The 25,703-nt window shown below is 42.0% G+C and overlaps 2 protein-coding genes across 2 annotated transcripts in view; both read right to left on the bottom strand.

Annotated features, from left to right (window-relative positions):
• The window catches only part of lgals2a (lectin, galactoside-binding, soluble, 2a), a 170,250-nt gene that overhangs the window by 38,236 nt on the left and 106,311 nt on the right, over positions 1-25,703 (bottom strand). The gene's annotated exons all lie outside the window — the stretch shown is intronic.
• On the bottom strand, positions 9-25,703 carry sgsm3 (small G protein signaling modulator 3). The gene is made up of 21 exons (XM_084070918.1): positions 25,550-25,703; positions 18,873-18,963; positions 17,943-18,028; positions 16,824-16,887; positions 15,510-15,721; positions 15,253-15,360; positions 13,507-13,650; positions 13,156-13,351; positions 12,361-12,506; positions 10,628-10,861; positions 9,711-9,893; positions 8,034-8,192; positions 7,809-7,863; positions 7,561-7,610; positions 7,292-7,444; positions 6,083-6,153; positions 5,721-5,769; positions 5,437-5,522; positions 4,621-4,743; positions 4,176-4,236; positions 9-2,279 (listed from the first exon to the last, which is right to left on the bottom strand). The coding sequence occupies exons 2-21, from the start codon at positions 18,877-18,879 to the stop codon at positions 2,196-2,198; spliced, it is 2,271 nt and encodes a 756-aa protein (XP_083927044.1). The 5' UTR covers positions 18,880-18,963; positions 25,550-25,703; the 3' UTR covers positions 9-2,195.

Here is a 25,703-nt window from a genome sequence, read left to right as displayed (position 1 = left end):
TTCATAATCTTTATAGTAGTTTAATACAGTATACTGTACATACAATGTGATTCTTTAGGTCCAGAAATATAGCACTTTCCTAAATCTTTCCATAATAGTACATTAACAGGAGTGACAAGTGACATTTGTTGGTTGGATAAACACCTTTTTCACCTTGTGAATAGAGATCAATATAATCTTTCAACTGACGTTTTCTGACAGTTGATATAATCTGATTTATACTTACATAGTAAAAAAACAAAACTAAATTAACAAATGCATTTTCCTACCGTGGAAAAGTTATTATATAAAATATATACACAAAAACAAACCTTTGGAAATGTCATGGTAATTTGTTGCTAACCTTTCGATGGCACACTCAAAGTATCTCGTGTCAAGCTTAGCCGCTGGTGGAACTAATTGCCTTTGAAGTCTTTAGTTACAAACACATTTTCCGACATGAGCTCAGATTGGTAGCTAGAGCAATGGACCAAAATAAGACCTCTGATATTTAGAAACAGCTTTTTAACAAATTAAAGTAACATTTGAATACCGATAGATATTAATCAAGGCTATTGCGCCATGGAATAGTCCGAAAATGAGTGTGGAAAAATTGGTAGTTCGTGAAACACCCAGGTTTTAGGTGGCTAGATGTGAGAGTGAACTCTATCCGGTCCATTCTAACCAATTAAAGTTGGTTTGGGGTATTAGCTGGGGTCTGTTTGAAAGTCCATGTAAACACAGGGATGACCAAGAACGCGTGGGTATATAGAATAACTCTAAATCAGAATTTTCTAATTTGGGTATTTGGTCATAAATTATACAGCAAAATACATGAAGGCTCATTTGGATTGCTGGAGCACAGGGTGCAGTACTACAAATATGTTATTATACACAACACATTGTGAGTTTGTAGATCTGCTATATTTGGTGCACGACACCGCCGCATCCAAGTATAAATCTGCTGTACTTTTTCCTAGCACCTCTGCTAAGACAAATTCTGGGGGGAAACATGAAAATAAAAAACGGTGTCCTTGTTTGTCTGCATCAGAGAGTACACTTTGGCTATGTACTGAAACATCATTCAACATATACATTAATGTAACATTTCTGCCTTACTTTGCCTGACTTAATGACAAAAAGGAGATCTCAGAACACTCAAGTGGTGGCTGTGACATTTACAGTTCATAAATGTCATACATGTGTACATACTGTACAGTAGTGTTTACTGCCATTGCTCTAGTGTTTACTACCATAGCTCAGTTGTCATTTAACACACACACATACCAATACAACTAGGGAAAGGCTTTTACTTGGCATGTGTGTCAACAATAAAACGCAGCAGCACTCGTCGGTGCTTCCAGTGGGAAGGAGTGTGTCGTTCCCTCTTTAACATTGAGAACATCTTGGAGCTGTATACACTTGCTCCATGGTTTGGAATGTTCTGTTCTACTACATTTGGAAATTCATGGGTCAACGTGGAATTTAGGACTAAGTCAAAGGCCAAGTGTCTCCGGACACAAACTCGGTGCCCTACTTTCAGCTACATATAGACAAAGGCGGTTCAAGAAAATGACCTATACTGCTCGATCCCTCACTGCACATGCACACATGAATGTGCATGGAAGGCGGACGGCCCTTAGTGGTTAGTTCCTACTGAAAAGAAATACTTCCTGATTGACTGCAGAATGTTGCATTCCCATGGAACAGACCATGTTGTGTAAGCAGTACTATCTATACGAATTAGTATAGTTTTTACTATGTAGTGAAGACTTGCACACTGGCTCTAAGCGAAACCAAACACCAAAGCGCACACTGCAGTCCATGCAAACCAGAGGAACGTTGCAAAAAAAAAAAAAACAACCTCAGAGGTATTGTAATTTCCAATGTGGTCCGAGTCGCTGTCTAATGTTAAAAGAAGCAACCCAAAATCCCTGCCAGCTTAGTATGAATAAATGAGCACGGTAAAAAATAAATAACTTTGACCAGTGGACAGTAGCTGCAACACAGAGCATAAGTCTATGCTGCAGGGGGTGCTACAGTACTTTCACAGGCTGACCACACGTCACCATGTCTGTAGAATGGCATTGAGCATGTAGGCCTACAGCGATGCGGTCACTGACGGGAGTGGCAAGGGTTTTAAGGATATGAGCATTAGGGATTAGGGATGGAGGTATATCTGTCTATGCGTGTACTGTGTGTGTTTGTTTGTGTGCCTAGCCGTCAATGTCCCAGCTGAAGAGGTGATGCTTCACCAGCATGTCCTGCACCCCCTCCTTCAATGGCCTCTGCTCCTTCTCCTAGAGGGGAAACAAAGAGTAAAGAGGTGTTAGAATGACACAAGGGTATTTACGTACCTGCTAATCCAAAATGGAAGGGAGGGATGGGTTGTAACTTGTCTGTGCCATGGTGTAGAATAATAGACAACCAACTACTTGGTAAGGGCCATCGAACAGAGGCTGCTGGGACAGACAGTACTTACATTTTTTTTTTTACGTTTTTGAGTGGAGATTTTGTTAAGTTACTTCATTGTAAACTGAAACGATTGTCTCATGCATAAAAAGAAGGAAAACTACTGTCATCGTCAGCCAATTATAAATGTCTGCCTGTGTAGTTGCTAGAACAGACGTGAGAACGGCCGTTAACAGACCTCCTGCTTTGCAAACCAATCACATCGCCACCCCAAAGTGAAGACCAACCTATTGTCTTTGGATTGGTTCTGCAATGCAGTTCTTTTATTTATTTTTTAATCTCCAAATGGTTTTTAATCTCCAAATGGTTTTTAATCTGCAAATGGTTTTCCCAGTTTTAGCAACTACGGTACATTGAATTTAAAGGGCACAAGACCACCAGATCTCAGATTGTCTGGCAATGCTAGAGCTGAACCAACAGCAAAGAGGTAAAGTGGGGACATGGGAGGAGGGATAGTCAACAGGAGCTGTGGTCAAGTCAACCATAGCCTCTTTTACACAGCCTGTTCAAGGCAGGGAATGTTGTGCCGTTATACCGCCTTGCTGTTCTACATAAAAGATACGGACATGGAATGGAGGGTACTATTGTTCCGAAGTCACAGAGAGACAAATTGACATCTGTGTAAAAGAGACAGCAGGCATGGTGGTTACAAGGGTGTTTGGTTCCCTTTCTGCCTCACACAGCTCCCTGTTTCTCTTCAATTTCTCCCCTTCAGTAGTTCTAATCACACAAATTATGTTGCTCGCACAAATCCACCATTGTAACGTTATACATCACCATTGTCCCTCTCTTTCTCTCACACAGTGTGCATGGTATGTTCAAGAAGAGAACATGAATAGAAATAAGAAAAAAGGGGTTGTGGCTTCGCTCCCCCCCATATATACACATGTATGCAAAACTCCCCTTCATCTCTCTCAAGGCAAACACACACACCTTTTTTAATCACATCCATGCACCACACCTTACAGCTGTCATCTTAACTACATGAACCCTAGGGTCCCTATTCCAGGCCGAATGTTTCTCAAAAATAACTATTTTCAGTGAAGGGATTTGCTGTGGATGGGGAAAAAAAGAGCGGACCAAGTATAGAGCCCTGGTGGAAATATATAGGGTTTAAGTGGTTAATTATGGCAGCAGATCGTCTTTACGTCAGTATTGCAGGGTCGCTGTATAAAAGAGGCTGATGGAGAACAAAGGAAGGAGAGAATTCACACAGTTGAGAGGCATCACTATCACCACACACACCCTCAACTCTAATGCACGGCTGAACCTTTCTAAAACTATGAATCCCTCCAAAGACGTCTGCTCTAAAAGAGACCACTGAGATCGCAGGGCAGGAGAGGATTCGTGTTTCTAAGTGTAATAAGACCATATCTGCCTTTCAAACGTCTTGCGGTCTGACTAGGACTAGTTTCGCATCGCCAGACGGTAAAGGTTGAAATGGGATAAAGGATACGTTTGGGAAACACTGGTATAGGTCGACTAATAAAAAGACTAATGAGGCAGCTTTAGATAGCAGCTACAGCTATGTACTGTCAGTCTGACCTGTAGCTGTGACCATTTCACCTAGAGATCCCAACTAAACAGGTGATGTTCAACCAGCACGTCCACAACCTCTGCTTTCAGACCAGCAGACCTCTGAAACAGTAGAGCCACACATTTATTCATGCTTCGTATCTACCAAACGTAGGCGTGTGTGCGTGCGCAAGATCATCTGGGCTCACCTCCTTCTTGTCAGGCAGCTCACAGTCTTGGGATAGACTGAAGGCAAACTTGGACAGGACCCTGAGGACACAGCAGCAACACAACGGACATAGTTTAGACGCTTTAACCACTTATCTGCTGTAACTGACGGAATATGACTAACCTAGACATTGGGCAATGATAAGCAAACATATCTCATTCAGCCCGATTCAAACCTGTAACATTGGGCTGGAGCACACCTCAGTCTACAACTACAATACACCCTTGGTTCATTCAAAATGTACATATTGATGCATTACTTGCATTACTTTCACTGTGACTTTGGTATGGTTTATCTATGGTAAAAAATACCAAAGTTGAAATTTCAATTTCCTTCTTCTTCAGTGACGCTACAATTTATTTTGAATATATAAAAATAATAAAACAGCAGCTTATATATGTGCATGCGTGTTTTTTCTTTTTTACCTGAGCTCACACTTGATCTGCACCCAGCCTGGGCTGCGGAGGAAGGACCACGGGTGATACCACTTCTCCACGGCCGCCATGCTGGAGCACAGCACCTCCAGCCACAGGTGGAGCACCTGCTCGCTGGAGGGGTCACATTGGGGGATGGGGTTGAGGTGCACGAGTCAGCAGAGGGAGAGAACAGTGTGCTTTGGTGCATTTGCATGTTTGCCTCGTTTCTAAGCAAATGAGTTCCGTGGGGGGTTTCCCACATTTTCCACATTAACAAACGGCATATTGATCACTTGTTGTCTCAACTCTAGCTATGAGGTTAAGAACACACAGAGTTTTGGTTCTAGATAGTTCATGCAAACTTATGTGATTTGTAAACACTTGAGATCTCCCACCCTCCGCAAAACAAATCTGTTTCTGTTAAATCTCAGCCCTAACAAACTATTTTTCATGGCTGACATTTTGACGGGTAAACACAGCTGAAGGTAATAACATTATGATTAGCCTCGAGTCTGTTTCATGTAGCGGTTTGTGGGTGCCAGATGTCATTTTTAACAGTACAGCTGGCATACAGTAAAACACCCAACTGAAGCACAGCACACAATTAATGTTTATTACCTTAAGCTGTGTTTAAATGTCTGCTGTGAAACGGGTCTATTCAGTATGTGGCCAGGCTGTGTGGAAAAGCATATACGTTTTGTACCAGTTTGTAATGTATGTTGGACCTTTGCATTTGAATGTTATGCTGAATAATTTACTTGGAAGATTCAAATAACAGCATTCAAATGTACGTGTGTGTGTGTGAGTGAGGGGGGTTGAACTCACTTGAGGCCCACACAGATGAGTGAGCGGAACTTGACGTCCATCTGGGCGTGAGCCGTGTCGTGACTCATATTCACCGACTGCACCGCCTGAAAGGGCAGACAGAGGGCGCTCAATCACAGGCTACTGACAACACACTACTATTTTGACAGGCCTTGTGTCCCAGACTTGGATAAAAGCTCAGTCAGCATGTCCATTCAACTTTTTTTTTGCTTTACTGTGGACTTTACAATACAACTCATATTGAGTTGACAGATGAAGTAATCTAAGCTTTTACCAATACTCACTCTGTAGAGTAACTCCTCTGGTGTCAGCACCTTCCCATCTTCATCCAACCTGCAGAAAGAACAGAGATGGAATCATTCATTATGACAGGAACACGGAGAGCAGAAAAAATGTTCTGCTCTCCTGTGTTCCCGTCATGTCACTCATCATTTAATGATGAGTGAGTATTTGCCTGAAGCCTGAGTTAAACTTAGCAGTGGATGGGTGTCATTGCGTGCCTAAAGTAGCCAATCTACAAGCTCACAATGTGTCGCAGCGTGATGCGTGAAGCTTGTAGATCTGTTATTGTTTGAGGGCGACAAGGCGTGCAACCAAGTGTAAAACCAGATTGAGTGTATGCGAGTCAGAGCGGGTGTGAGGTTACCTGTAGGTTTTACACAGCACCAGTCTGGAGTAGACAGAGTTGAAGTCCCTCTCCACCTCCCTGCTGGCCGCCTGAGAGAAGACCAGAAAGCACAACGCACGTTGACTGAGAGGAGAACCTAAATGATTCTTCTTTATTGGAAGGAGTAAAATGTTACTAACATGAGTTAACAATGCCACTCATCTTCCAACCTTGTGCATGTGGTATTTCTAGGCATACATTTCTAGGGTGCTGATTGATGTTTGAGTATAATATTATGTACCGGTATTGCAGCAAAATAATGATTATCACCCAACTAGCACATTAAAAGGTAGAGTAAGTGTTTTTTTTAGTTAAAATAAGTGTTGAATAGCTCTATATTCTGATAGTAATCATTGAGTGTGTATTCATTGACAGGGGTCTGTCTCCCTGTCTCTCCAGCTCTAGTAAACAGAAAATGCATTTTCAGCCCAGGATACCAATTTAATCAAGATAGAGAGCTCATACAGGATTATAGGATAAAGAAGTGAAATTGGTAATGACACAAAGAAATGAGAAGACAAAATGTAAACTGGAACACTATAAAATTGAAGCTGGTCAATTAGTACGCTCTCCTGATTGGCTGAAATTGGCAACCCACTTGAAATGTATGTTGTTTATTAAAGAGGTGGAGAGACTGAGAGACCCCTGTTACTGACAAACACTCTATAGCAATGATTACTATCTGAATTCTGAATATAGATCTTTAACATAAACAAAACAAATAAAAAAACGTTTAGTTTAAACCCAAAAAGTATCACTTACCCTACCTTTAATGATTTGCTTAAACTTTCATTGAGGTTGCCATCATAAAGGTTTTCTGTGATTGTATTGACCAGGTTCTTCGCCCAGGTGCCATACAAGCTAGAACAGTGGTTTCCAAACTCTGTAGCTCAAGACCCAGAACAGAAAGTAGACGTTTGTCCTGGACCCAAACTAGTGAAAATAGCAGCTATTTTCACTACTTCTTAAATATTTGTTTTCAAATTCATGGGATTTCTTAAGATTTTTGGTATTTATTTATGACATTATTTTGAAAAATAATAAAACTAAATCTAGGAAATGAAAAAAAGATTTACTCCTGACCCATAAACATTGGTCTGCGACCCAAACATGCGTCCTGACCCACTGTTTGGGAAACAGTGAGCTAGAACCTGCCCTTGTGGAATGGGGGGCATCCATTTGTCTTACCTCCTCTATGAAGAGCCAGGGGTGGCAGGGCCCCCCCAGGATGGATGGCTTCTTGAGGCCGTGCAGGAAGATGGCCTTGAGGGCAGGACAAAGGGTTCCTCTGGCCAGGTCATTAACTGCCTCTGTCACAGAGTCATCACCTGCCAACGAGTACTGGAAACAAAGTGGACCAATCGATAATTGGAACTAAATGGACGCCGGAGATACAAACCTGTAAGCTTCCATTTCCCCCCCACCCACTTCAAGCACTGTCCAAAAATATCACATACCTCTTTGCTCCTTTCATCAAGGATCTCCACAAACTTGGCTGGAAACCAACCTGTGGGCACACAAGATCATCATACACACACACACACACACACACACACACACACACACACACACACACACACACACACACACACACACACACACACACACACACACACACAGCTGTGTGAATTTATATCAGTACTCAGGTTCAGGGACCACTGGTGGTGTAGTGGCATGTGTGTGTGTTCATTGGGACAATTGTTACCTCTAAGGCCATTGAGCTCTCCCACCCAGCAGTGTTCATCCTTCTGTGAGATGAGCTGAAATAGAACACAACAAAGAGATTTAGGATTTTGAGTTAAAGGGGGTGTGTGTGTGTGTGTGTGTGTGTGTGTGTGTGTGTGTGTGTGTGTGTGTGTGTGTGTGTGTGTGTGTGTGTGTGTGTGTGTGTGTGTGTGTGTGTGTGTGTGTTGAATGAGTTGTCACTCACGGTGATGATGTCATTCTTCCTGAAGCCCAGCTCGTCGTCGTCATGACGCTCGAAGTCCAGCAGGGCCTTGGCCCGTCGCCGTCGGTTACGCGACACCACCAGGAAGTTCTCGTGGTCCCGCTGGTGGCTCTCCATGGAGTAGTCAGGAGTCACAGGACCCTGTGACAGAGACAGAGAGAGTCCAAAGTCCATTGATCATTAATAAAGACTGAATGGACAGTGTAATAATAATAATATTAATAATAATACATACAATTTATAAAGCGCTTTTCTGAGTACTCAAAGTCGCTTGACAAAACAAAAACAACTTTATTAGGAAAAGCTAATAAATGTAACAGAATAGAAAGTCTAAGGTTGAAGCCACTAGACCACTATTCTTAACAGACTGAAACTAGCTGAACAGCATATATTGCGAGGCCAACTATTTGGTAAATCATAACCCAAGTGACAGTGATGTTAGAGGAAAGTGTGATTTATAATGTATAGAATAGATTTAGTTAGATTAGACAGATTCTTTTAGATTAGATAGATTTATTTAGATTTCATTATCTGTAGCTAAAGATCCAGGTTAGCTACGGTAGCAAGCCAACTAACTCATTCTCTGAATCTGTATGATGGCAATTATGGCTATATTAAATAATAAGGCTAGAGATTCTAGATTTAAAATGATATAGCTTGTTTAGAGCTGCAATCTGTAACTTGTCATGTCCTGGGATTAAGGGATACAGACTGGTCAAAATAACATTTTCTTTACAAAGAAAAGTTGCATGTAGATTGAATAGTGTTAAACATCTATAGTAATTAATTATTACCCTGCTGTACACCTCTCACTTATACACACACACATTTAAACATGGGAGATATCCATTCTGACCACAGTGATCTTCTACAGCTGGCCAGTGAGCAGTTCCACTGGGGCTAATTTGTGGGGTTTATAATTCCTTACTGTACATAAGGCCTTTCCCAACTGGTGACGGTTCTAGTCATAAACCCATGATCACACAGGGGGTTAACTACACATACGTCAGAGCGGCTAAACTGCAGGATCGACGCTCTCTAATGAATTCATACATATACTGTAACAAACAGCTGAGGGAGGCTGTGGGGCTTGATCGTGCCATTATATATAGTCAACTCCATTCCACCTTGCACTCTGCCGCATTAGAATGACTCACTGATTGCTTCCAACTCCTAGGAGACGGAGCATAAACTCCAAGCCGTAAAAAAGAAATGCCTGTTGGGCTGTAGATGTAACTCAGCTATCTGCTCGGCAGCTGAATGATGGCGTGTGTGAGCAGTGCAGAGGCAATACATGGCTCTGCTTTTGATACCCCCCGCAGTCATTAATTTTTATCGCCGGTGGCAATATGTTTTATCCCTGCTTTTGGTCACGCTGAATTAAATACATGCACTCTCATTTTGGGAAGTGCACACTGTCTGATATGTTTGATAATACCACAATAAATACAAAATAAAGAAAATAATGTATTAACCTTGATGTCCCTATTTTGGGCAAATAAAAGAAAATGTGTAAAAAAAAACAAAAGAAAATATGAATGAAAATAGCAGATCTTAAAGCTCACAGCACATCGTGATGTAATGCCTTTTTGTTGAATTAGTACAGTATATAGGGCTTAAAATGGTTAAGAAGCGTGCGCCGTGCGGCCATGGACTCACAGTGTTGCAGTGGCGCGGGTCCAGACAGTTGAAGTGCTCGGCGGTGCTTCCGATGGCCTCCCGGAGGGCGGCCACCAGCTCCGTCTGTTTGATGTTCTTGGACTTGAGGGCCTCGGCCTCGTCTTCGCCGAACAGCAGGGAGCTGAGGGTGGACTTCCTTCGCAGGGACTGTCTCCGGACCACCTGCGTACGTGACGCATGTATTTGTCAAAAACGTTTCATAAATAATTTGTCATATGTGGTTCTTTTATGCTTACTTTTTCTACCCCCAGGGCAAATGCATTTACAAAACATTATGCACAATGGCAACCTGGAATATAGAATATGCCCAAGATACACAGAGTCCTTGAACAAGAACACAAAGATAATGAGGAATTAAGAGAAAATGATGGCTGGACTTTAAGGACAAAATGACCATCTACATGCATGTATGCATATTTTAACCACATAACTTGGTGAAACGGACCTGAGTTGGCTCTTTACTTGGTCTGCTCTTCCTTCTACACCAAATCTCTTCACACCAGAAATAGCAGATCTTTAACCCATTCAATCCGGAAACGCAACTGTGTCATTTTAGATTTCTTTGGCTATTAAAAAATAGCAGATATACAAGCTTATAGCGTGGCTATGAGCTTGTAGATCTTCTATTTTTGAAAAATCATGAAAACTTGTGCAAATCTTTGAATATATATATTTTTAAAGCGAACATTTGTAACTCCAATCTGCTTCTGGGGGTCCATGGAACAAAATATTTGGATGTATTTTTTATATTTTATATTTTCTTCAATAAACTGTTAGGATTTAGAATATTTTTTTTGAATCGGCCTCAGGTCTTATTGGGTTAAGCTCACAATGCGTTGCAACGAGAATAGTTGGGGTTCAAGAGCTCCAACTTCCTGTTGACAACAGTGGCTGACCTTGTTGAGGTTGGCGTTGATGGTCCCGTTGTTTCCGTTGCCGAGCTGCGCCTGCTCGTTGAGGATGTAGGCCTGGTGCTTGTGGCGGTGAGCCTCAAGGGTTTCCTGGGACAGCGACCCCGCAAGCCTCATGGCCTCGCCCAGCACCGCAGGCCCGTCTCTCAGCTGGCTGGGCAGGTCCGACAGTGTGTTGAAGATGGACGCCGAGTTCTCTGATGCTACCAGCTCTTCCTCCTGAGCGGAGGCAGGGGGGGACGGTTAGGGCTGTCACAATTACTAATTTAAGTTGACAATTAATTGTCACACAAATAATTACGATTAACGTTTTAATTGTGTGTTTGGCGTTGAACATTTGAACATGTGAAGAAAGAAAGAATCAATTTGCCTTTCAGGCTTCCTAATAAAAAATTGCTCAGGGCAAATATGACAAATAACTTTGAAATTGAAATTATTGACATATTTAATAATTTTATATTTCTTTTTATATTATTTTGAACATGGAAACGATTATGAAAAAATTGCGATTATCTAAAATAATTGCGATTAGATGATTATGTAATAAGACAGGCCTAGGGAGCGTCATTACTTATATATTCATATAGACGGACATTATGTTATATTGTATACATGGTGAAATAATGTTACACAGTATTATTAGAAAGCTTTGTAGCCTCTCTAGGGAAATATCTTAGGCTGCTTCATCTACTCGTGAGCAGTTCCAAACTGTATTACTGTATTCTTGCGAAAACAACAATTAAATGTTAAATGCAGAGTTTACATTTGTAGCAGTAAGGTCCAACGTGAAAGAATAAGCAAAAAGAGGTGCACAACGATGCAGAGAGGGAAACACAGTGACAACACGGTTACATGTCTTATTTATTTCTTCTTATTACTTCTCGGTATATTTAACTTCATAACCCAAGGGCAGACCAATTAGTGCAAGCCAAAGCACTGGTTCTCCAAGTGGGGTCCGGGGACCCCCAAAGGGCCCTATTTAATAGCCCTATTTAATTATTTTGCCAGTAACTGCTTTGAGTGTGAAAACCACAACTCTTTATTTCTTGTTCTCTCTCTCTTTCTCCAAACGACATAAATCTATTATCTTTACACCTCAAAATGATTCAGGGCCTTTTCACACAAAATGATTTCTAATTACAGACTGTCGATCTGCATGGTATTAAAATGGATAGGGGATGTGGCAGTTAGCTGAAAAACAGAGGTAACAATCAAATGACATTGATCAACGGTGAAAATGACATTACCCGAGGTCCCCCAGTAATACGATCCTGTAAGGATTTTGTGGGAGTAAATAGAGAACAGTACATAATGGAAGCTGTAAATTGATGATCAAGCAGAGTGACAGCAAGCGAACACAGCGGTTTCCTGTCTGCTAGTTGAGAGCTTAGTGGTTCATGTAGGATTTGTAGTGCACTTCAAGGACTTTTGTTTTATTTCACAGTCCATTTGACCCGTTGAGGGGCTACAAGCTTGTTGTGGAGGGCGGCCATAGCAGAATGGGTAGAGAGGCAATCTGAGAAACGGGAGCTGTCCCAATAGCGCCCACTAGTCCTAATAGCTAGAATGGAAAAGAGGACACATTTGTGTGCAAATGTACAGTGACAAAAAAAATGTGAGTGTGGTCCATATTATTATAATTAGTTTTCCAGATAGTAGTCAGAGCCTCTGGAATCAGCCTGTCAACAATCGAGTGTGGTGATGTTACGCAAGCACACCTTGATCTTGAGCATGCCCAACGTGACCTGGAAGAGCACCAGGGAGCCCTGGTAGAACAGCAGGTCCCAGATCCTTAACAGCAGACGGATGTCCACCACACTGGCAAATGATGTCAGGAACCAATGCAGGGTGATCAGTGACAGTTCTGTGGAAGCATATGAGAGAGAGAGAGAGAGAGAGGTAAGTAGGCAAGTAGGGAGATGTGAGTGGAATATAGCAAGCTGTGATCTCCTGAAAAGCCAGGCTGAGTAAATATCCTTTACCCTAATTTCACCTCTAGCTCATCTCTCTGCGGTCGGTCTGTATGCCAGTAATCAGTCCCCAATACACATCTAAAGGTTTAACCACTAACCAGTGGTCTCCAATCATGTACCGGGGGTTGAGCATATGTAGGCTTTTAACTCCAGGCAAACACGCTAACAAGGTGATTACATCAATCCCCCCCTTCAGTGGAACTTGATTGGATAATAATGGCCTAAACCAAGACACTTACTGTATCATCTAATATACCACACACGTTAGGAGCCCTGGTGTGTGTAACAGAGCTTCTGGTGTGTGCCCTGCCAAGATGAAGCCAATGTCTACTCCCATCATTGGCTGCCCCTTACATAAAATCTTAAACTCAATCCTAAACTTTAACATTATCACCCTGTCCTGTATGTGTAAAGCACAAAACTGCGAAAATTTTAATAAAATAAAACATGATATTCCTGCATGATAGTCCTGGGGTCAGACCGGTACTGTGAGATGAGCTTCCTTACATCCTTCTGGCTGCTCAACACCCCGCCCCTTACCGATGTCGTGCTCCTGCAGGAGGCGGTCAAGGGCGGGCAGGTACTGCACAATGAGCTGCCGCAGGACCCTCTGGTCTGTCTGCACGCCCAGCAGGGTGGACGAGAAGTAGGCAGGGGGCAGGAGGTCTTCGATCAGCGCACACATCATCCACATCACATCCTCCTCCTCGAGGAAGAGCAGCAGACATGACACCACCTGACAGACAGACAGACAGAGTTAGAGAGATATAAAACAGATTAACACTATGTATTTAAAATTGTATGTGTTCTCTGCACAACAGAATGATAGGATGCCGTTTGAAAGTACGTGACCCATACGTGGCCCATTAAGATTGTGTGGTCAGTCCTCACCATGCCAGTGCCCTGACAGTAGCCTATGTCTGGATAGAGCCACGCCAGGCCTCTGAGAACCCGCCTCAACCTGGGCACGCCCACACTGGTCATGCTGCAGAAACATGCATTGGACGGCATTGTCCGCAACAGGTCCTTCTCTATCTGAGGAGGGAACGACGACAGAGAGGGAAAGAACAAACCAACAAAAACAACATCAGATAGTTGAAAACTGCAGGCACCAACTATAGGAAAGGGAGAGATATAATACAGAAAGAAAGAGAGGAAGAATACGAAAAAAGGAGAACTCATAATCACTGGGGCCGTCTACTGAGCTCAGTTGTTTTTGTGTTTTGCATAGATTCGAAAATGACACATGACAATGTGATGTCAAATCGGGTCAATACCGTTATATCCAAAAGAGGGTGCTCCCAGCTGATTGTCAAGAACAAGCAGACAACATAAAGGCAACGTGAACTAATATTACTTGCTGTCTGACAACACTCAAGTGGGCAACCTATCAGAAACATGGTGTAACCCAGGTTGACCACATGTCCAAAAAAGTCACTTAAATTCTGCAAGTTGTCCTCCGGTCGAAACTCTATAATGTTTTGTTTGGCCAGTGTTGATTTGTTAGGCTGTTATATGGAATGTGTTTTGACTTGTTTAGACGGACAGGAGTCACAGAAATATATCAAAGATGCACACGTTGCTTTGGTCAATAATGAATTGTGATTTTTTTTTTTTACCATTTCAACGCTCTAGCAATATTGCATGCCTATGCATTAATGTCAGCTTCTTGATATTGCAGATCTAATTTCCAGAGTGTTTCCAACGCCATTTCAATTAATTGTGGCTTAAAGAGATTTGGGCTTGTATTACTAATATGATATGTGCAGGTTAGCGCTTTATCTCTTACCTCTTTCCAGCTGACATTTTTGTTTCATTACTACCATCTACCTCTCTAGATATTATTACTGGGCTTAGGCTGCAGCCGACATTTAACCGCTTAAACCCCAGCATCCATATTCTGGGGGAACATTAGCCAAAACTAGCGGATGTACAAGGCAAGCTTGTAGATCTAATTTTGGTGAAGACATTTGGTGTAGAGAGAAAAAAGCTGTCCCAGTACAGTTGCAACTCAGGTCTGTTTTTACTAAGAGTAGAGGGTTTAAGTAAGTGGTTAACTGTGGATTGAGGATTATGGAATCCATGTGGCTCATAGAGCCTCGCAAACGTCTAAGGAGACCTGGTAAATTTGGAGCTCTGACAAATCAGCTCCTATCGGCCTAATAAATACCACTAATTAATGTTAGCCCTCATAAAAATTCCTTCCAACACATAAGTTCCTTATGTAGCTAAATTGCAATAGAGCTCAACAGTGAGTTGCCTGAAGTGAAAATCCCTTTCATATTCTGTTTAAGAGGATTATTAGGCATAATGTTATAACCATCCAATGTACACTTACCTAAGAGATTGTGAAATCATGTTATATACACCTTAGAAGCCACAAGTCTGTATGAGATCAACCAAGTCATGAAGACGTACTACACTACCCACAATCCCATGTGCAAAAGCGAAATCTCCGATTGGTGAAGCTTTCTGTAACCATGGAAATGTTTACTGCAACCACGAATGTCAAAGTCAGCTTGTGAGTTTCTGCTACTACAAGATCCTATAGCTCTTTATATAAACTGTGTGTGTGTGTGTGTGTGTGTGTGTGTGTGTGTGTGTGTGCGTGCGTGTGCGTGCGTGTGAGAGACCTACCTGTTTGGCTGTTGTGGTGTCATCGTTGGAGCTGTTCTTGATGATCTCTCTGTAAGAAATCTCAGAGGTCCTTTTCTTCTGCAGAGCCCCAGACAGTCGCATCCATAACTAGCAGGGAGAACAATTGGGGTCCAAGCAAAGATGGTGGTGAGGTCAATCCAGAGATGTAAAGAAATTAGTCTGCGTTCTCGGTGTCAAAATACTCAGGGCCTTGCCCTACTAAGCAGCTCTATCCTGCTGTGTCTGAATGAACCCACCTGCGGCCTCATGCTGTGTGGTATGCCACCGAGCACCAGCGAGCGCAGACGGTCAGAGCGCGGCAGGACAGGGGCGATGAGCTCCCAGGTGAGGTCACCCACTGCGTGATTGTGGGTGAACTCCAGGTGGGCCTGCCAGCGCAGACGCTGCTGGGGGTCCTCGCGCTGCGGCGAGCCATCGGCGGCCAGCCATCCCCTATGCACATCACCATCTGACACGCACATGGAAAGAGAGAAACATACAGTATGTATATGTGTTTTTTTTACAATTGGGTTCAAATATATATTTACAAACATATACTGACATAACCTAAAACATAAGCAAGATATAAGCAATATATAAATATATGTGTAACCATAAGAGTATAATCACTCAAGAGAGACCCACAAAGGAGATAAACATATTTTTGCTGTCTCGACATGACTCCATAAATGTACCCAGCTGAGCTAAGCTTTGAAACTGATGGATGTGGAAAGGCAGGAGTTTTTAAGCAATGACAAATCAAAGAGATTGGCAAAAAGGATCATCTTTCCTGAGTGAATAAGATAAACAGTTGAGTACACAGTAAACAGCTGTATTTACATATGTCGTCATAAATCTTAAATAGCACATATAAAAGCCACTGATCAGCTGTCAGACAATTACCCAAGCTTATAAAATCAACTCTCTAAATCGGTGGTTCTCAACCTTTTCTGGATCAGAGCCCACTTGAAAACCTTGAAAGTGTTTTGCGGCCCACGCATCTGACCACTTAACTTAAGTGGTCAGATGGGTGCATTTTCAGAGCATGTTTATTTTAATGATAAATCATCTATTGCGTTCCAGCTTGGATCAATGGAACCAATGTAGTATACTTTATGTTCCTATTTATCGTTATCACAATGAAAACACATGTGTCAAGGTTTTAAAGAAAAAATGCTATGACATTTTTTTACACAACACTATGTTTTTTTTTATATGAATATTATATTATCCTCACAGGTTGAGAATCACTGCTCTAAATCACTGTCACACTGCGAAAAGGCGGTAGGTAGTGTATCATCGCTGCCCTTGTTGAACACAGAAGATGTCTATCAGCAAGAGTCATCTTGAGAAATGGCTCAATTGAATTTCAGCCATGGGACTCCGGGTCGCATGTAACACATTATTCACACATGCCAAAAGGTACCGTGTTGATGTACCCCATAACGTGAAAGATAATATTAGCCATGGCGGGAAATTGAGTGAAAGCATTGTGTGTGTGTGTGTGTGTGTGTGTGTGTGTGTGTGTGTGTGTGTGTGTGTGTGTGTGTGTGTGTGTGTGTGTGCTTTACCTTCAATGTCCGTTTTGAAGCCAAATTCGTCATAATGGAATTGTGGTTCCTCCTCGGGATCCTTCTGTAGCACAAAAAAAATATACCACTTTCAAAAAGCCCTATCTGGCCAAATACTGCGATATTGCATGAGAAAAGCCCTGCTGAAAATGTCCATGGCAGCTCTTGAGAGCCACCAGTTACCATGCACAAGATCTACATCATACTGTGACAACTGAAGACATACTGTAGCAAAGCTCAAGGAGAAACTATGAAATGTTGTGATGTTTAGTCGTGTACCGTATAAACAACATAAAGCAGAAATGGCAGTTTAAAGCCAAAGCATCAAAACCGATTGTCCACAGCAGTGAGGGATGAGAATCGGTTACATAATTCCATCTTATCATGGCCTTTTGACTTGTAGGTAAGAATTATTGCACAAAGTAGACAGGAAAACCTTCAGTTGCTACACATAAAATAGCACACACAAAAAAGACCATTTGGCTGAAGCCTGAGGAAGCGACTCAAATGCAGCAGTTGATTAGCGTGTAAATAAAATAAAACTAGAAAAATGTGCTCCTAGGAGCACAGGTCTCCGCCAGGCCAGGTAGTAGAAGGTAATCTTAGCCAATCAGGATGGAATATGAAGAATCGGACAGATCCGTCTTGATCACATGACTATAGACGTAATGTGTACCGATTTGCGTGATGTTTGGACCAAACCCATTATATATCAAAGTAATATCTTTTTTTTTTTTTTTAAACAGCCTCCTGGTGGCGCTGTAATAGGCCAATGTGAAAAATGTGGGGCAGAGGTTCTGCACTGGCCTCCAGAGAGTGTGCATGCACAGTTTCACGCTGACCGGTTCCAACGGAGCTGGAGATAAGCTGTACACAGACGGACGGATAGACAGGGACCAAAACGTAGTCTCTGCCACGCCTTCAGGCTGGCGGAGACAATTAAAAGTTAAATCCTGTAGATTAGTGTGTAATGGCCCACCCACACCATGCACTATAACGATATCATCAAAACAAGTGTATGGCAGAGTCCACACCACAACAATAACAACAATGGTGAATGATATAGTTATAATGCTTGGTGTGAAAGGCCACACCACACAAAAGAAATCCCAGCCTCACCTGGTGGTACTTGGCCAAGATGTCCTGGGGCCACATGCTGGGGGTGAGGGCTGAGAAGGGGCCCCCAGGGGCCGGAGTGTAGCTACCTGGAGGAGCAAAGGCCAATGAGACTTGAGATACGGTATACACAGAAGTGACACACACACATACACACACAGTATGTCATATTGTTTGCAAATTCTCTTTTATTAAAAGGTGGATTTTCACTTAAAGAGCAAAGCAGTTGTAAAGGTAGAAGAGAGCGAAAGAGAGCTGATGACTGTGCTAGAAATTAAGCATACAACCGTTTTTACTTCTGATTTACTAGGAACAACTGGAGAAAAACGTATCATGTGGATCTCGGGATCCACATGGGAATGGCGTGGCTCCAATTTGGAACTCCAGCCTGTGACATCAGTCATCAGATGTATGACTCCAAATTTGGCCGCGGTTTCAGCCTAATCAGCACTCAATTGACATCCATTACACATTTTAAGTTAAATATTTCAATAAGTATAAAACAGGTAAAGAAAACCAGTCAGCAACAGAATGCCAGCACTCACGTTAGTGTGCATTCAGGTACTTTTATTCATATAAGGCAGGGGAAACCACAAATGCGTTTGGGCCGAAGCCTGCAAACGCCAAAGCCTTCCTCAGCGTGATAATCATCATGTTTATCGCTCTGAGGATGGCTTCGGCTGAAACACGTTTGTTTTACCTGTTGTGCCTTATCTGAATAAAAGCACACACACTTGTGCACTCTTCGGAGATGTGCACTCTGTAAAAAAGTTGATTATTTGTGACAGAGTTGTGCTTGCTTGCATTCTTTCTAGTTCGATTGACTTCTACGGCCAACTGGCAGTGTGCACAAGAAATTTGTCCAACGGTTTGTGGGATAACTCACAGCACATAGACTGACCCTCTTATTGTTATAGACGGCTAGACTCTTACCTGACATGCTGTTGGGAGGCAGAGGGAACGGCGGCTGTACAGAGAGAGTGTGGCCGCTCTGGAGTAAGGAGGTCAACAGATAGGAGCAGCTCTGTATAGAGACAGAAAAGAGTGGACGAGGGGGAAATACACAGATGAGTGCTGGTTTGTCAGCTCCTGGCATGACCTGGCTAGGTTGACGATGTCCAAGTTGACACACTGAAAGACTTTGTTAAATCCTGCTTGACGGGTTGATTGCATGTTTTGATAACATGCATCCATTCAGCAAATAGAAGTATCCCTCACCTAATGACGGAATACCCCGAAAATAAATTGAAAACACAAAAATAAAAAAGACCAACACTCCACTTGAACTGCATTTCTGGAGATAAGACATGGTAGCTATGTTCCCTACAGAGTTGAACTCAGGACAAGAGGAAACACACAAAGACAGAGAAATAACTGTACAGATAATGAGGGGAGAGTCTGTACAGCAGCAGTAGGCTAACTGTTTCACTTAACGCATATCAAAGTTGCATTTTTAAATGTGTCTTATAAAATAGAAACTAACATCCCTAGAAAGAAAAATGTAATTAGACTTGTAACAGAAAAATGTAATTAGACGAGTAAACAGAATAATTTAATTAGACGAGTAAAAAGATAGGAACTAAAGGAGGAAAGTATTATTCTGGAAAACAAATTTCTTTCAGTTTCATTAGGCTGCATTCTTATTTCTACGGAATGCCCCATGTTCTTGTTTGTTCAGTTTCCCTGATTAGATCACAGATCTAGGCTAAACTAATAAAGGATTTAGTATGCCTTTAGGCCTATTTTTACATTGTTTCACATACTGTATGCAACACAAACTAATTCTTTGTCTTGGCTCTTCCAGGCTTAACTCATGACACGGCTCACGGAAGTAGCATGGGAACATTTGTGGGGAAAGTCCAAATAAATGAGCCATAGTAATATGTAATGACTGACAGAAGCTTAAAACCCAAAACTCCCTCCTGAATCCTGATCTGTGTATTTTTCCAATTGCAGAACACCTGCAATTGGAAACTCAAGATCCCTTGTCAATTTACTAAACAGCCTAAAGCCTTTTGAAAAGGCTCACTTCAGACTGTGTTATTAAAGCTATTAGTACTGCTCACCAGTATTCAATGGGCAGGAAGCACATTCGGTGTCTTGCCTGACAAGTGAATAACAGGTTCCTTGTTGTGGAAGAACTTAGGGCAACAATTCTTGGGTTGTCTTAGACTTAGAGGTTGGACAAACACACAAGTGTTTCTCATGGATGTTTATCTAATCATAAAAGTTTACATCTAAGCCACTTCCCAACACAGAAATAAACCTGTTTACCAGTTACCACAGCTTCAGCGTGAGTTGGTTTGTTTTCCACCATGGACATTTTAATTTACTGGGCTTACTGTAATAGTTGTCAGTTGCTGGGATAATTTTTCAATAGCTCTTGAGTTTAAAGTGGCACTATGTAATCTTTTTTTAATGAATAAAATGTAGTTTTGTCCAATCTGTATGGTAGAGTATGTTAATACAATATAACTTATACAATTGGGGGGGTGGTTGTATTTTGTCTCCCTGCTCTTATTAAGACATTTAGATTGTGTCAAAGGTCATGTCTGACTCACAGTCACCTAGACACAGGAAGGTCCTGACCTTAAGGTCAAGATTCAATGTATCCCCTGAGCAAGCAGGCAGGCTCTATTGGATCAAAAATACAAAATGTCAACACGTGAGCAGGAAACCGGGTTCAAATCCGGGGTAGAAGAGGAAAATGACATCGTGCAGCTTTAATTACATCCATCATAGAGTGTGTACTCCTCATCTTTAAATGTTGTCCAAGCCAGTCGCTTTGGGGAAATCTCAGAGAAATCTGAGAAGTGATCCTACTTTAGATGCCAGCAATGCATTTACAAGGTGTCTGCCAGGGCAACATGATGATCCATGCATAGTAATGAAGAGAGAATGGCAGTGGGAAAAGGGACACAGAAACATGCGTCACCAAGTGTGAATATACAGTAATGGACAATGGACATGCAGATACATGGAACACTGTAGGCTATACATTATGCACTGACTGGAGGGTCAACAAAGTGCATGATACGAGGGGTGAAAATTCAGACAAGCTAGCTTTCTTTGTTAACAAAACTAGACTTGAGGTCCAGAACATTTTCTTATCAGGGCTGAAATGTGAATGGGGTGGTCACTGGTCAGGTCAATGAAAAATATAAAATAATTTGACTGCATACAATTTTGACAACAGCCGTTCTTGTTGAATAGATATACGCTTATGGTCAATGGCTTAGAGCAGAAATAAACATTTCCAGATTTGCAAAAACAAGTGAGCTGGCTAGTGGCTACTTGAATTCATGGTGGCCAAGGACATGAAACGTCACTTTTGAATTGCCTATGTTGTCAGCTATAAGCAAACACACAGGTCTACATTTCTAAAATATAAAGCCATAAAGTCCACACACACACACACACACACACACACACACACACACACACACACACACACACACACACACACACACACACACACACACACACACACACACACACACACACACACCCCTAACAAATGTATTTAATAACTTACAACCTTAAGCTATGTTTTATTCTCATGTTGGTGCATGCCATTCCATATAGAATATATGCAACAATACAGTGCAAAGACCTGATACGTTGCTGCCAAATGGCCCTGTGGTGATGTAACACTAAATAGAGGTTAGTGCTCAGAGTTTGACAATAATATATTATTTATATTACAGCTTGCCTGAAATAGTCTTGTGTACTAGCAAGCATTGTAAGTGTAGCAAGCATTTTAGTCACCATCATTTCTGTGGCCAAAATGACCATGGAGCCCTACAGTTCAGTTGGTCACCACCGGATGATTGATTTGCAGTGGTGAGGGGGATAATGACGTACTAACACACTCAATGCTGTCTCTGCAGTCTCATAAAACGTACAGAGCCATTTACAAGCCTCCTGAACGAATCGTCTTCTGTTATTACTACGACAATAAAAGGTCTAGCTCGAGCTGTCCCCTGGCAACGGTGGCTGGTATTATGCCATTTGTGAACCTCAAGTGAAACAGTATGTTGCATAAGGTGCATTGCTTTGGATGCATGACTTGAGTATTTGTGCAAACTTAGGCTGACACACACACACACACACACACACACACACACACACACACACACACACACACACACACACACACACACACACACACACACACACACACACACACACACACACACAGCTGAATAGTAGCCAGTCACTATTATTACCCAAAATTGGACACTGATGAAATCACTCACATTTAACATAGCTCTGTTGATGAGACATTTGCTGCACATTTTAAAAACTGGTTGGTGTTAGAAAAATAACCTAAGATGCTGCTCAATTACAAATGTTACAAATATGATACCAAAAAACATAATTATTGCACTAATAAGAGACACGCAAAGCTCTACAGACTTCATATGCTTTTGATTAAATAGCCTAATAGACAAAAACATCTCTGGTACAGCAGTGGAATAAACTGTGCAAAGATATTAAATTGAGTGTTTCACAGAGTATAAGTGGCCTTAAAGACATAGCATGTAGCATTATTCAATTAAGTTAGAAATGGTCTACGACCAAGAAAGCATGTTGTGTGCAACATGACAAAACTGACATAACTACTATGTGTATTGTCGTTGCTTGCCGTCTTGTTATTGTTGTGTTTATCTTGTGGTTACAGACTAGAGGACCCACAATCTAAATAAGCCCTTGGGCTTTATTGTATTTCCATCCTTACTTCCTCACTGTGAGGCTTAATGTATGCATTGGCTGCAGTGCAGTGTTATATACGTTGGCTTTAATCGTCAAATATACTCATTCATTCATTTCAATCTCCATGGCAACAATGTCACAGCAAAAGGATTCTCAGACCACCTGCCTCCCCCTCCCCTCAACAGAATACAACAGCAGGAGTGCAGCTATGTCAAGAAAAGCTCACAATACAGCAACAGGGGACACCGTTAGCAGGGCATGCTGTGCACTGACTGATAAATAACACACACACAAACATACACAGGCAGCCACAATGGCATTATAATCTTAGCATGCCAAAGCAGCTCGCCAGCAGGCGGACAGCCTCGCCTAGGAGTGATTCATTCCAGCAGCAGGCTTGCGGTATCTCTGAAGAGGAATTTGGGACTTTGAAGAGAGATGGGAAATCAATTTGAGGCTTGGAGGACTTCCAGCCGGCTCACAGCTCTGCCCTAAGTGAAGCCGGTGAGGTGAGCGGGGATTCTGAGGCATAATCAGCCAACAGCGTAATCAGCTGCCAAGGAAGTCAAGATGACAGAAAACCTCCCGAACCCTGATCCAACAAATTATCTTGACATTTTGTCTGGACAACACTGCTGCCATTGGCTGCGCTGTTGTTGTCCAAAAGACGTGGTGAAGACAGCTCTTCACCCAGAAGTACTTTCTCCAAAACAAATTCCCACATGAGGACAAGTCTAGGCAAGAGCATGGGCACAAAGAGGACATCCAGGATTATCCTCAAACCACAAACACAGTTATACAGTTACGCTACACATACTACAGATAGACAACCATCTTTAAAAGCAAGACAACCATCTTTAAAAGCAAGCACAGCAGTCTGACCAGTTCAGTGGCCTTGTGGTTAGACTGTCCACCCTGAGACTGGGAGGTTGGGGATCCCCGGCCGGGTCATACCAAAGAATCTAAAACTGGGACCCAATGCCTGCATGGCACTCAGTCAGCATCAAGGGTTGGATTGGGGTAAGTCCCTGTGACATACTAGCATCATGTCCAGGGGGTGTACTTGTACATCAAGCAACCTCACGCTAAGGACACAGGAGATAGGCTCCTGCCCTATGGACCTCAGGGCTCGCCAAGACTTACATACAGCAGTCTGACATAGTAGGGGGAAGGAGAAACTGATATCAATGTGTGTATACCAGAGAAATTGACATACCGTATTTTAAAGCAAAGAGCAAATATAATTCACATTAATGATATCTACGACAAACAATAGGAATATATAGTAAGATGAAACAGCTCTAAATGGGGCCACTGTGTCACAAACCCACGAATCAAACACCGCCTGTTGACTTTGTGGCAGACCGTGTGTTTACGATAAGGAAAAGTGCCCACCTCCTTGTTGCATGACCACAAAGAGGGTTTGGTCCATTGCTCAGGTGAGACTCGGGTGACCCATGTTTGCACATGCTGGCCAACACCCTACTGCCATTAAACAAAGCTCAAGACATCCCAGTGTGTAGGCAGGGAGTGTGGATGTTTATTTGTGTGACATTTCCTTCAGATGGCAAAAAAAAAAACACTCAGTCACTATTTATGATAAAATGGGAAGAGTGTTATGGTGTCAAGATTCTCCAGGGTGTCTGTATTCGTCTGTGTGCATAAACAAAACACTAATGTGTTTGCTCCCAAACCAATCCCATGCCAGCTGTTCCTTCAGATGGCCCTCACTGTGACGACGTCAACGATGACTCATGTTTCCCTCTTGTGCAGCCACATATCAGAGAAAGCTCTGCCATGCAGAACTGAGGGCCTTTCCCTGAATAATGATCAATAGAACACTTTGACTGAGTCTCTCACACACACACACACACACACACACACACACACACACACTTTTACAGACAAGAGTAATTCACACAGAGACATGTGCTACTGCGGTGAAGAGAAGAATGCCAGCAAATAAGAAAATATTGGGTAACACCGTTAATGCCACAGCTTCCCAAAATTAAATGTGTGGAACTGCAGGGCAAAGCTTTTCCAATTACTTAAAACTGCCTACATTTGGCTTTCAGTCAGCATTACGCTGCATAGTCTGTACTATGCAACAACAGGTTGGCATCAGTAAGCTGCTATAAAGTTCCAACTTGTGGAAGCTGCAACAGGTGATTAAGCTTTGGCACCTGGCAGCATACAGGGTGTGGTACAATGGCTTGCAAACATTTGCCCTAGAGCACTGGTTCCCAAACTTTTAAGCTAAAGAAAATAAGGGTATATTTACCCCCCCCCCCCACACACACACACACACACACACACACACACACACACACACACACACACACACACACACACAATATATACTTTCCACATGTCACACAGTTACAGTTCACTTTATGACACTTAGTATATGTGAGATGGATGATGGGCCCCTCTGACAACCTGAAGTCGTTACTTACTGTAAAGCCTATTGTAATGTAATGACACGTAAGTGTCATGGCAGGGAAGCCCTAATTATGTATGTGAATGATGACATTTTCTGGCATAATTATAATGCGACTAGAAAAAGAAGATAATAACTATTTAATGCATGCCGGTTGCAATTCATCCAAGTTGTTTGTTTTAATTAAATAATTACAAAGTATAGTATATATTTATATTATTAGTATTGATATTATTCATATAATAATAATAATAATAATAATAATAATAATAGTGTAATAATATAATATTAATAGTATATAATAATATACATAATATGTAAGGTATCGATATCATCACAGTATTGTTGACAACGAAAAATCAGCTGTTAGCCACAGATGCTAACATCTGCTAGCAACCCTGCATTGAATATTGAATGCATATTAGTGCGATAGCATGATGCTAGCAATACTCACCGTGTCATCATTGTATCTTAACGAGATGTGGTATTTTTCGCTTCTTTACCGATAAATAAAGGTAAATTACAGTTTCCTATCGCATCTTCCCCGTTCTATTTCGCTCTCTGATTTGCGTCACGCACCTGCTGCTAGCGACGTGTAGCTCTGTCCA

Source organism: Gymnoscopelus microlampas, assembly GCF_963454915.1.
Source record: "Gymnoscopelus microlampas genome assembly, chromosome: 11".
Classification (NCBI taxonomy): Eukaryota; Metazoa; Chordata; class Actinopteri; order Myctophiformes; family Myctophidae; genus Gymnoscopelus; species Gymnoscopelus microlampas.
This window is presented reverse-complemented; position numbering and strand designations above follow the sequence as displayed.

What these genes read in the sequence shown, in the direction of transcription:
- sgsm3 (XM_084070918.1), bottom strand. An exon ending in ACCCGCGCCACTGCAACACT is followed by an intron (nt 8,193 to 9,710) that starts GTGAGTCCATGG and finishes TCTCTGTCACAG; the next exon opens with GGTCCTGTGACTCCTGACTA. An exon ending in CAGAGGAGTTACTCTACAGA is followed by an intron (nt 5,523 to 5,720) that starts GTGAGTATTGGT and finishes CTGCCCTTTCAG; the next exon opens with GCGGTGCAGTCGGTGAATAT.